The sequence below is a fragment of the Terrapene carolina genome, unplaced genomic scaffold (genome assembly GCF_002925995.2).
Source record: "Terrapene carolina triunguis isolate 2854851 unplaced genomic scaffold, T_m_triunguis-2.0 Scaffold210, whole genome shotgun sequence".
In the NCBI taxonomy this organism is placed as follows: Eukaryota; Metazoa; Chordata; order Testudines; family Emydidae; genus Terrapene; species Terrapene triunguis.
In genome coordinates, this window is record NW_020664561.1 from 31,534,621 (window position 1) to 31,548,027 (window position 13,407).

At 40.5% G+C, this 13,407-nt stretch overlaps 1 protein-coding gene across 1 annotated transcript; it reads right to left on the minus strand.

Moving 5' to 3' along the window:
• Positions 1 to 798: 798 nt before the first annotated feature.
• Positions 799 to 12,946, minus strand: LOC112119381 (RNA 3'-terminal phosphate cyclase). The gene is made up of 11 exons (XM_024218027.3): positions 12,369 to 12,946; positions 11,851 to 11,951; positions 9,772 to 9,915; positions 9,152 to 9,275; positions 8,466 to 8,524; positions 6,524 to 6,665; positions 5,417 to 5,541; positions 4,233 to 4,291; positions 3,495 to 3,589; positions 2,254 to 2,358; positions 799 to 1,394 (listed from the first exon to the last, which is right to left on the minus strand). Exons 1-11 carry the CDS (start codon positions 12,411 to 12,413, stop codon positions 1,296 to 1,298), a joined length of 1,098 nt encoding a protein of 365 aa, XP_024073795.1. The 5' UTR covers positions 12,414 to 12,946; the 3' UTR covers positions 799 to 1,295.
• Between the last annotated feature and the right edge of the window lie 461 nt (positions 12,947 to 13,407).

The window sequence follows — 13,407 nt, forward strand, 5'->3', positions numbered from 1 at the left end:
CCAGCTGGGGAGCAGGGTTGGGGGCCGCTCCACGCAGCTCCCGGAAGCAGCGGCATGGCCCCGCTCCGGCTCCTACGCTTAGAAGCAGTCAGGGGGCTCCGCTCTGCACGCTGCCCCAAGCGCGCCCCCATTGGCCGGGAACTGCAGCCAATGGGAGCTGCAGGGGTGGTTCTTGCAGACAGGGCAGCGTGCAGAGTCGCATGGCTGCATCTCTGCGTAGGAGCCGGAGAAGGGATATGCCACTGCTTCCAGGAGCCACTTGAGGTAAGCACCACCCAGAACCTGCAGCCCTGAGCCTCTCCCCACGCCCCAACCCCCTGCCCCAGCCCTGATCCCCCCCCTTCCCTCCGAACCCCTCAGTCCCAGCCCAGAGCACCCTCCTACACCCAAAGCTCCTCATCCACAGCCCCACCCCCGAGCCCGCACCCCCAGCCGGAGCCCTCCCCTCTACCAGAGCCTTTTAATGCTGTGTGTAGCTACACCCCACAGAGTGTGTAGATGCAGCCTATCTTTCACTGTGGCATATAGTTACACACACCCTACACGTCGCTGCAAGTGTAGACAAAGTTATAGACGAAGTCATAAACAAAGACAGGTTACAGCACAGAAGAGAAGACTTGTAGAGCTGACCCCTTAACGCAAGAAAGATGACGACTTTAAAGCAGAGAGTGTCTATGGTCCTTCCTGGATAACTGAAAAGAAGTTCCAGATGATGTTTGCAAAAAACTTAACTCACAGCTAATGAATCTACCTCACTTCAACAAACTGCTGGAGAAATCATAAGCAAAAAATATCCAATTAAAGTACACCGAAATTGCTTTATTTTTTCCATATCAATTTCAGCAAAACGACTACAGAAACAGAATACTTTAGAGACAAAGGCTGATAGATAAACAGAAATGAACTATTTCGTAACAAATGTGTAAAGGATCCCATATGATAAACCTACATGCTTTAAGGGGAATGGTTGTGTCATTTAAGTAACTTTTAAAAGTTGTAATGGTAGTTTATCAACTCTGGTGCACTCATATCCTTAAAGCTACTCATCTCTAGTTTCAGCTCTCCTGAACACTTGCATTTTATTCCATTTGCTATTTCATCAGTACTCATTTTGCTGTTAACAGCCAAAGGAAGGACAGGAAGTATTCTCAGCATACCACAAAATCACTACATCATCTCTGAATTTAAATCAAACCAATTATTTATGATAAAGTAACTCCTGTTCCCCACTGGGTAGCATGTCAACTGAAATGTAGTGCAATACATCAGAGGTATGTTTTTTCTTTAAAGAAAAACTACAAGCTTGAGTTTATCAACCCCATTCCTTGGCACTCAATAAAGTAGGTATCTTTAGTGGAATCTTCATCTTCTGATTTTGTCACAGTAAATTTAGCCTGCAATGATGAGGACAAAGTATTAAAAAACTTATAATGTAGTTAGACCAGACCCAGAATACTAGATGTCTAATAATAATATATTTAGTCAAACAGATGTACATGTATATATATATATATGGAATTATTCAGTGGAATTAATTATATATATATATAATTAATTCCACTGAAAATATTTTTAATTAAGGTTGTGAAAGCATCTAACCAATGCCAAGGAATTTAAAATTGAACTCTAAACACACTGTTCTTTATTTTCAGGGGTGTTTGCCAGTAATTAGTAAGAACTGTGGTGTTCTGACCACCTGTATCCCAACACCAAACTAATTTCACATACACCACAAAAAAGCCATCAGAGGGTGACACTACAAAAGTATACATATCAAGGGCTCATCTACACGGAGATTTAGTGCGTGGCAAACCAGGGAGTTAATGTATAGTTCTGGCTGCTAGCAGGGTCCACCCAGTGACTCTGGGCAGGTCTACACTGAAATGGTGCATTGGCATTGCTGTAACGCTTCAGTGAAGATGCTACCTACACTGATGGGAAGGCTTCTCCTGTCAGCGTAGGTATTCCACCTCCATGAGAGGCAGTAGCTATATTGACTGGAGAAGGCTTCCTGTCGACACAGCGCTGTCCACACAGGACATTAGGTTGGTATAACGACATTGCTCAGGGGCTGTGGATTTTTCACACCCCTGAGCAACGTAGTTGTATCCGTGTAAGTTTGTAGTGTAGACCTGGCCTTAGTGTGCAGCAGGCTAGTGTGCTGTAGATTCATGCTCTGGCTTGCTACACACTAAGCCTAAGCCACAGGATGAATGCCCATTGATAGTACTCTTCTCCATTCTCTGGACTCACCTTTGTTAGCTGTTCTGCAAAATGTATAGCTGTTTGAGTATGAAGTGTAATTGGTCCACTTTTCACTCTAGATACCCCATTTGCTAATGCCATGAAAATGATCAGCTTAAGAAGAAAAAAAAAATAATTAGTTTTTAAACCGTTACTACAGCTCCATAACACTGATCCATAAAAGAGTCAGAGCAGCACACAAGTGAACTGAAAGCAAGTAGGTTTGCTGTTTCAATGTATATTATACACTGGTAACAGCCATTCCCGAGTTAAGTTTATAATGGTAACGCCGCTGCAATCTTGATTCTAGCCCCCTTGCTAAAATCCACACCAAAAAAATCACATCTGACTTCAGATTGCTGGGTTACACCTGGGGCTGAACAGGACACTGGGAATGAGGTTTCTGAATGATGACACACTCAAAGAGGTATTCACCACATATGTAGTAGTTTGACTTGAATTAGAAACACCACTCTGACACGTTGATTGTTGCACCCTGGCCTGGCGCTAAATGTGGTTTAACTGGAGAAAGCTGAAGGGTCTCCTGCATGGAGCCAGGTAAGCAAGATGGAGAAGAATGTTCCCTCAGTATGTTCTCCCTTGCTCTCACTTAGTCACCTCCTGAGGCACTTAGGTCTGCAAGAACAGGGCTGCCTTCCCTAGATCTGTTGTGTAGAGGGGATCTAGAGAGAGTGGATATGGGGATGTGGGGGAAGGGAATTCCCACCCTCTTCCTCTGGATTTATTGAGGTCTGCAGGAAGAGGAAACGTCAAGTGAGTCGTAGGAGGCTAGTTGTCACCCCTCCTTGAGCCTCAGGAGCCTTTCCAGGTGTCATATGTGTTTCCCCATGGGTTTAAGTGGCCTGTTTAAACTTCCTAAAAAGTCCATTTTGGTTTATCATGGTGGGTTGCTATTTCTATAATAATCCAGAAGTCATGCTGCGAGGTCCCCTCCATGGAGCCTTCTAACACTTAAGGGGTGGAAACCGGAAAAGGCTATTTACTAGCCCCTCCCCTATGACTTCAGGGTGACTGGATTTGGGAGACCCCTGAACACCTCCTAAAGTTATGGCTGTAGTGGCTATTTGAATGTAAATCTGTGGCTTGCTGTGGAAATGCAATTTTAACTCTGAAATTCAAGACTTTTTCTTTTTTTGCTCTCTTGATGTACATTCAATACACAGTCAAACCCGCTTGCTGTGTGCTTGCTGCCTTAACTTCATCTTAAAGTCAGTGTATGGGATTCTTACCTGGTCTTGCAGATAGTCATCCACTGCTCCCCCATGCCTAAGATTTCCAAGCAGCATCTCTGCAGCTTCAATTCCAACCCTGTCAGAATTCTTACCTAGGGAGAGAGTTCAGGAGGATTAAGAAACTCCAGAACATTTATAATTATTCATTCACTGTAGAATGTGGAAAAAAACAGGAAACAGAAGGCAGTTAATTACACCTGTATTGCCACACTCTTGGCTCAAATGTTCACTTGTCACTCTCTGAGTACTGTGATCTATCATCCCACTAGTGCATCTGGATAAATATGGTACCTACTTCCTCAGCATTGGGAAAAGTCTAGGCCTCCTTAGACTTTGAGAAGCAGCTTTAGCCAAACAAGATATCAATTAAATCAAATTCACTCCTACACCTTTAACATATATACTCTGCTTTATATAGTACAGGACAAATCCCACATCAGATGAATTGGGGTGGAGTGTGTATGTTTTAATAATCCAGAAGTCTTCCCAAATCAGTGATCTCTAACAATCCATTAAAATAAGTGGATAAGTTCACAACTTTGTTGATTGATTCACCATGCTGTGGAAAAAACATGGATGTAAAGACAGTGTATTTTTTTAAATGAAAGTTTAAGATTCTATAAAGCAAAACTAAAATCCGTGAATGTCTGTTGCCCCTGGTTACTAACAATATGGATTTAATATCCAGTAGGAAACTAAATGCACGAAACACGATATACTTTACACAACTCTCACCTCTTTTACCAAGTGATGATCCAGCAAACAGACAACCTGTTGAAGTTTCTGCAACAATACTAAACAGAAAAATTAAATAAATTACCAGATAGCAATTAGGCATTTATCTGCAACCACAGCACACTAGGTTATGATATCAAGATAAGAATGGTTGGTATGATCAGTACTTGAGTCCCAAATCAATTCCTGTTAAAGTCAATGGAAACATACACTTTGACTTCTAGGGCTGATCTCACTAACTGGGTGGAAAATGTCCAAGAAAAAATACACAGGTGGGGGAAGAGGTTCATTGCTCACTCAGCAGATGGTACTCCTCTGAGTGAGCACCAACTGACAACCCTGACGTAATGCTGGAAGAAGTGTCATGTCAGAAAAGCACAGTCACGTGCATAGAAAATACAGAAATTCAGCATGGAAGGTTATATATTTAACCTTTATTTATATATTAAATATATATATATTTCTTATATATTAAAAAGCTAGAGAAGCCAGATGTAATATCCTCATAGTAAAAAATTACCCACATTGCACATACTGTATATATTTAGGTATAGTTAGTGACCTAACTAGTAACTATATTATGAATGTGTTGTCTTTAAATATGTATGTTAAATGTGGCTTCAATATAGTTTTTTGTATTTCATTTCCTTTAAAAAAAAGTGATCTGCAAAGGAGATAACATTTGTTCCCTTTTTTGCATCTCTGTGATAGGAAATAGGCCTGCATTTATTCCAAACAAACACACAAAATTTCTCCTGCTTTTAAATGAGAAATACCAGGTCCTGAGTACTCTGTTTTTGCTAGAGAACTCCATGAATGGCTAGAGAACTACTGAGATTATAACATTAAAAAACTAAAAATCCCTCCCTCTCTCAACTGCTCAAGCTTCAGTCAGATACTTAAAAACAAAGTTTTAGTTGGTTTTTGTTAACATGTATTTAATTCAAACTCCTGACAAATTCTTAGCAGAAGATTTACACACACCAACCTCTCCTGCCAAAGATGAAATAAAAATAGAAATTTCTTGGCTTATTATAAAGTGCCCTAATTACTATTCTTAATAAAGAGGAAAGGGGTATTGCTTTTTTTGTTTACTACCTCTCTCAGTCACAGAAGGATCATTACCATATTCTCAACTATAACACAGTAAAATAAGTAAATAGGAGGTTTGTGTCTTGTCTCACATAATTCCACTTCCAGTTCCAAAGGCTTGATTATCAGGTTCTCGAACAGGCTGAATATTAACGTAAAGATCCCTGATTTCTTTTCTGATGCATCTCACTGCTGCTGATGCCATGTCTTTTGCTAGCTAGCATGGGAAAACAAAAAAGAACCAGGTACAGTAGTTAAAATAAAAGTTTGATCTAACATTTTCCCTATATATTTAACCATATGAATGCATATTTGAATAATGTTATTCCAAGCTATAAGGAGACTAGCTTTTAAAATGAATGTACCTCATGTATTATTGTAAACTACTACAAACTGTAAGATGACATCTAACTTATCCTCCTTCCCCTCAATGTGCAGTTTTCCTACAAAGTTTAGTCCAGGACTGAATATTACCTAATGACAGATTTTAAAGCTGTACATAGGAGCTTCAATACCAATAGAAATTCAGGATTTCCCCCCATTCTACAAGATAAGGATTTTATATCTAGCCCTGATAAAGCTTGAGATATCTGATCTTAAAAATCACAACATTTTATGTAGCGGGGAGCTATTTTAGGTCACAGTTACAAGCTCTTTGGGATAGAGATTCTAAATACCACAGTGTTTGGAAAGCTCATAGCACATTTTCATAGGTTCTTAAGATTTTAAGGCCAGAAAGGCCATTAGGTTCATTTAGCCTGACCTCCTGTATAATACAGGACAGACAATTTCAACCAGAGATTTCTGCATCAAAGCCATCACTTCTGGTTGAGCTAAAGCCTATCTTTTAGAAAGGTATCCAATCTTGAATCTCTGCCAAGGGCTTCCGAATGGTTACAACAAGGACAATGTTCTCTCCTACCATTTTGGGTGCTACCATAATCTATATAATAATACTTTATTTTGGAATTCTCTAAATTTGTATTTGTTATAATTTTCCTCTCCTTGGAAGGTCTGTACAGTTGGATTCATTGTACTATGGTTGCCTGGGTTTACAGGTGGAGAACTACAGAAAAAAATACCAATAAATTTATAGAATTACTTATAAAGATTGCATAATAGACAAATAATTGTATAATATTAATTTACACTATATAAAATTACATCCCCTTACTTCTAGGAATATTACAGGCACTCACTTTAATGGGCAAGGCTCCAGCAACAAATGCTCTTCCATGTATCTTTGTCACAGTGCCACGTTCAGTTAAGTTTATTGGGCTTAACTGTTTGACTGGTGACATTCGGACTATCACTTCACCACCACCTTGGGGGTAGTAGCCCCTATTAAAAATGGATATCAGATATGGTTAAATGGAAAGAAAAGGGGTGCATGACATTACAAATTAAGTTATTCCTATAAGCAAGAAAACTAAAAATTGATTTAGCATATTTGTTTGCTAGTATGTGTCTTATCCTTAACATGCTATTTTAGACAGATCAAGTGGCTTAGAAATTTGTGATGTGTACCATAGAAATGAGTACAAAAAATAAAAACATAGCATTACCCTCAACATGCATAGAATGAACCTAATTAACTGCACAATCTTATTAACAGAGTAGATTGATTAAAATCACTGATTTTAATCATTATTTAAATCAGCAAGCAGGAAACCTTGATTTAAATCATCAATTTTAATTTTCCTAAAGAAAGGATGATTCTTATTAGTTGATAATCATTAAAACATTATTTTAACATATTTGCAACTAAACATGGCCTTTATATTAAATTTGGTGCTTCTTTTTGCTAACCAGGAGGACACATTTTATCTATTTAAGCATTATACAGCTTAACTTACATTTATTCAGGTTCTTAATATTTGTACTATGTCAGAAAATGATGAATCATGCAATTCTTATTTACCAGATGAGGATTATTTTTTTTTTACTTGTGATTATTTTGTGTCAAGCTCTATTTGGATGGAAATTCAAATTAAATTAAAAATGCACAACACACCTTCATTTTTTATTCAATATAACTACCTTAAACATGGTGGATACATAAACTTCTGATAAACTTTTTTTCTAATAAAACGGGCTTTGCATTTAAAAGTAACTTATTTTATTAAACAAATGAAGCATTATATGTTGCTAGTGAGTTGAACTGATTGTTTCTTGTCACCATCTCCTGCAAGATTTTAGAACTAGTAGATCTCATTCTCTTACAGCTAGTTTTTTATTCATAGACTGGAAGAAGAAAATAATCTTTCCTGCTTTTTCAGCTCCCAATTGGTTTCTTAATTTTGAATGAAATAGTCATTGAACTAAACTAGCTGAATAAACTGAAGTGAAGAAAATATTCTCTCTGCACCTGCAGAAGAGGTGCCACAGTTGTCAAAAGCTAATTTAGCACTTTAACGGACTATGATTCCAGGTGCTTAGCCAGTGCCTTCCACTAGGTCAGTGGTTTGCCTTTCTTTAAAACTTGGTAGCGAGCAAATACTACTTAATATTATGTTTTTGTATTTAATGTAAATAATCTTAATAAGATTATAATAAATTTGGGCCTTATAGGTTGTCAATTTTTTAATTTTAAATAGTTTTTAAACATAAACCTGCATTTAATTTAAATAAAATCTAATTTAAATTAAAAATCCATTTTTTGATCATCAATTTTTATCCACCCTGCTTATTAGCATAGTCCATGTCTTATTCCTCTTTTCTCACACCCTACTGTTTGTTGTTCTCATCTGTTGAGCCATGTCTAAAAACAGGCAGTAAGCTCTTTGGGGTAGAGACTATAAGCAGCTAGCATGGTAAGCACTATATAAGAAATTAAAATAATACTTTGCACTTAAATAACATTGTCATTTAATGTTCTTGAAGCAATTTACAAACATTAATTAAGCCACTCAACAACCATGAGTAGATGAGTAGATATATCTTATCCTCTTTTCATAGGTGGGTAAACTGAAGGCCTTCAGCAGGTCTGATACAACTTCCACTGAAGTCAAAAGAAAAACTCCCTTTGTCTTCAGTGGACAAAATGGGGCTGGAAAGCACTCAAACATAAAGGACTCACATTCCACTTAGAGACTGGCCCCCTGCACAAAGTATTTCAAAAGCCATGACAGTATAACTTACCTCCTTTTTATGTCACAGTCAAAGGTCAAATTGAACTTTTCAATTATTGGTTTAAAGACCTGAGGAGTAAGCATACTTTAAAAATGCAGAACTAGTTTGTGTTTAACATATTCCACCCTACCATTCAATCCACAGAGAGAAAAATATATATACACTGGTCTACAGTGAAGATCTCAAAATACACTATAAAAATATTCAGTGTCATGAAGAATGAATTAGATTGGGATCTCCACATTTTATTCTGCAGACCATTTTGTAAGAGAGATTCTCTTAAGGACCTGCTCCCCTCCTTCCCTATTAATACTTAGCATTTCTAGAACAAAGAGACTTTTAATTCAAATTATCTTTAACAACTAAAAATAAAAAGAGAAATAAACAAGTAGAGGCAGACTTCTTTGTGTTTCAAGGAATTATGTGAGAAATTTGGTGCCCTTTAAACATATAGTATGGAAATATTGCACTATTAATATATCAAACATTATTTTTCACTTGCATATTTTAGCATTTAAATAGAAAGGAGGTTATTCTATTTCATTTCACATTTGAAACAGCAAAAAAAGAAAAAAATTGCTTTGATTACTCTACAGTTACCACTGATGATATAAAGCAGTAATAGGAACATACAGAAGTACACAAGTTACTTTTGCACCTGAAAGATTTAGCAAGTCAAAGAAGCTGATCCCTACCAACACTGTGTAGTCTATCTGTGGAGCCATCTCAGCATTAGTCCCACCTTTTAAACGAAGTTCTGAAGGGGAAGCAGCAAACAGCACACACGGCATTGCTACCTGCATCAGGAGGCACACGCTCCTAAAATGGAATTGGAAAACACTCACAGGTAACGTAGGCATAATCCACTTAAACCAGTAAATATCTGTCAGCAAGTGAAGTTTCAAGAGCATTTTACATATAAATTGGAATATTTCAATCTGAAGATAATCATTAGTGAAATGACATTAGACATTCCTCTAACATACATTACCCTGCCAAAATCCTAACAAGTAACTTTTTGTCATTGATGTTTCTTTACAAGCCTAAAAATAAAGAATTTTCCCTAAGATTTTTGTTTTATCTTTGATCAGTCAAGTTTTGCATACACTCTCATTTGAGGGGGAAATTAACATAGGTTTCTTGTTTATTTCCCTTGTACATCTACATTACTAATAGCATGAATTAAGGAGATAGTATCAGTCCTCAGCATGAATTTCCTTGTTTTTTCTCATTTTTGCCATAACCTAAAAACTGCTGAAGAACAGTTAAAACTAGTTATTACATCAGTTAATAGTAGGTATTACAACACACATACCCTGCTGTTTTGGTATCCGCTATGTGGGTTCCACCTTTGATCTTCCCAGGAGTGAAGGTTATTTCTGTTGAACCGATTTCTCCACCATCCAGCTGCCCATCACATAAATCTCGAATCATCTCTAGTCCAGACAGATGTTGAGGCCTTCAAGTCATAATACTATATTAAGACATACATCAGACTGCCTACTCACCCACATTACATTACAGAACTATTACATATTTAGTAATAGTATAACAATTGCAAGCTTCAGCCCAAACCAAAACAGTAGAAATTCAAACTGATTCCCACAGAGTTTCATGGCTGCCCGTAAACCACAGGAACCAGAATAGCGTTCTGGAATTAGTGGGGATCCTGTTTCTCTTCCACAGGAGCAGGACAGGGTAGAGAGATGGGACTGAGGTGGGGTGCAGCAGGAATCCCCTGCCTTCCCTGCAAGAACTTGTTAAAGCTTGAGCCAAAATGCAGTGGGAAAGGTGATGACCCCCCATTCCAGTCCGCTATATGGAGCCAGAGAGGAGGATTGGAATAGAATCAGGGGCAGTCACTTGACTCAAGCCATCTTAGAGTCAGGTGCACAGCAGGGTGATCAGAGCTCTCCTGCAATATCTGTCCTGATAGCTCCTGCTGTGCAGACATTCACTCTCCTATTTGTGTGGGTCTTCCACAAAGCAAGAGGAGAGAAAAACACTGGAGAAATAAAATAGGAAAACATGGTCAACATTTTTTTTTTGAAGTGTGCAAGGGTACTCAAAGGCAGGGCAAGTCAACTTCACCAAAATGATTTTGGTTCATTTTGGTGAAGCTGACTAATTTCAAATTGATACTGTCAACTTAAATATATAAACAATGTGCGGTGTATACAACTGCTACGGGACCAGTTTCCGTTCACTGTGATTCAAATTAAAATAATGTAATTAGTATAATTAGCTCTGTTGGCTTTTATATGCCATAGCCTTGTAACTGTGACATTGTGATTAGAGTAGTATGTCACAAATCAAAGACAGACAGTTGTTAATGAAGGGAGCAGAAGAGGCCTACATTCAAGAATGTCAATTACTAAATTGAGTTCGATAGGTACACACATGTGACAAATATTTTTGAAGTTTCTACAATGGAAAGAAAGCATATAGCCTCAGACAATCTTTTAAAACCAAATATGGCCTCTCTGTTGTTGTTTCAGGTTCTGTTTCTAAAATTATTGCCAAGTGTCCTAAGCAAAACCTACATGGTACTGACACCAGCCACATAAAAAGTCATTAACCATCAGCTCCTTAAACAGTCTAGGTAAAAACATTCAGATCTTTGGGCCTTGGGATACTCACTATTTGGGGACATTGTTTATAGACATGTTTGCAGTCTCCCTTGCTAGGGATGGAATATTTTGCTGTATGTTTCAGAAAGACATTTTACAATTTTGATCATATTTGAAATCTCATATTGTCATATTATGTTTTTATAACAAGGTGTAACTGATAGGATCTCTTATGGGAAAGGGAATCAGGCAGCCAGACCCAAGTGGAGGGTCATGGGGACAGAAGCCCTCCTAGTTGAAACAAATTCAAATACTCTTTTGCCATGACAAACTATATAGATGATGCCAAAAGTGTATGCCAGAAGCTAATATATTTACATGAAGCACGTGAACAGGTTAGGACTTCAGAGTTTCTGGAGTCCAATCTTGGATCCTCTCCTGACATAATAGCCTTTTGCTAAAAATCTCTTACTATTGCAGTAGCACTAGTGTAGCTCCAGTGAATAGGAATACTATTATCTGGTGGCATTTTTATTATTATTGTGCCCTCAAAACCTATAGGTAGGGTTAGGCAATGTGGTGGTAAAAAAATACCCATGCCCCAACTTACACTAGCATTGCCACCACTGCTACCTCTGCTGGAGTTGCATTAGTGTCACAGCAACACAGAAGGACTTTGAGCAAAGGGTCAGTGTAGACACAGCCAATGCCAGGTGTGTTGAGTGGGATGCTCTCCTGCCACCCCTCACAACTTTAGGCATAGTTTTTCCTCAACACGTTTTAATGGAAAGTCTCCCAGTTCTGGGTCATTGGGGGAAGCTTACCTAAGGCCAGGCTGGCTCCTCCCAGCTCGGATCCTCCGCACTCGCAGGGGAAGCCCCAGCAGGCAGCTCAAGGCCGTGGAGACTCGCAAGATCTGGCCACCCTGCAAGGGGGAGACAGGTGGTCAGCTGCACCACGGAGCACAGGGCAGGGACGGCTGGGCCAGGGGTCTACCTCCGGCTCCACCCCACTCCTCCAAGCCGGGCTAACCACCACCGGGCTTTCCCACCAGGACTAAACCCAATCCCTTCTCAACCTCCATCCCCAGCCAGGGCCGGGAGCCAAGCCAGGATCCACCCCAGCACACACTGAATCCCCAAGGCGCAGCCCGGCTGTTTCCGGGAGCCCGCTAGGACCACCCCCCACAGCCCGGAGCCCAGCCGGCCATTCATGCACTCTCTACCCTCCTTCTGCGGGAGCCAGGCCGAGCCAGGCTCGCCCCGGGGCCCCCGGCAGCCTAGCTCTGTGCTGTTCCAGCAGGAAGGCCGGGCCGATCCACGGGCCCGGTCCTTGTACTCACCCCCTCCATGACCCCGCCATCTATCTCCACCCTGTCCCCGTCCATGGGCAACAGGCAGCCGCGGCGCCTCCCCGGGTAAGAGCGGCCGAGACGATGGAGAGTTGGCTGGGCTCTGCAGACAGCGAGGCCCCGGCGGAACAGGCTCCCTAGGCCGGGCACAGTGCAGGGAGGGAGCTGGAGCCGGTAACACGTGGCTGGGGAGAGTCAGGACGCAGCAGCCGGGCTCTGAGCTAGCGGCGGAGACTGCAGCCAGCGCTGAAATGCCACTGGCTGCCTGGCAGCTGCAGAGTGAGCGGGGCCCCCTCCCGACTGCGGCTTCTAGGGGGCGACTTAGCTGTGAGGAGCAGCTCGGAGAGCCGATAGACCCGGCCCGACTCTCCCTCACTGTGGGGAAGGGAGCACGTTCAGGCCGGTCCGGAGAGAAGTTTGGGGGGTGAGGAAAAGTGCCTAGATCTTGGTCCCACTCCTGCCAGGCGCTGAGCACCCCCGGCTCCCTCTGAAGTCAGTGAGAACTGAGATCACTTCCCTTTGTTTACATTTCCGCTTTATCAGCATGTTTTGACTGTGCTTCCTTATTGACTATTCCATCATACTCCAAGGTGTATTCCTAGATGTGTGAAGAGTGTAGAGCAGCAGAGAATAAGATCAGCCAGGCCCGAGGCCCCAAAAACTCATAATAAAGAAGCCGGGCTTCTAACAGCCTAAAACAGCTGTTTGCTATAACTGTCTGGAAGCTGGCTTATGTTTCAAGAGTATGTTTGTTTCTGCGGCAAGTGAAGTTTGCAGCAGAACTTCAATGGCCTATAAGGAGCTATTACGTGCTGGGACCACAAAGGAGGAACTTGATTTCTAAACGTACCTATGCCATTAATGAGGGTAAGAGATGTTTACAGACAACAAACTGATTGCTTTCAATATACAAAAAGAGAATGTTCAGTCCCCAGTGCTGCAAATACTTAATTGTAGGCACCTCAGGTCCCAGTGACTTCAAGGAACATTCCTATTACGACCATAGATAATCCTTTCAAAATTGGTGTGG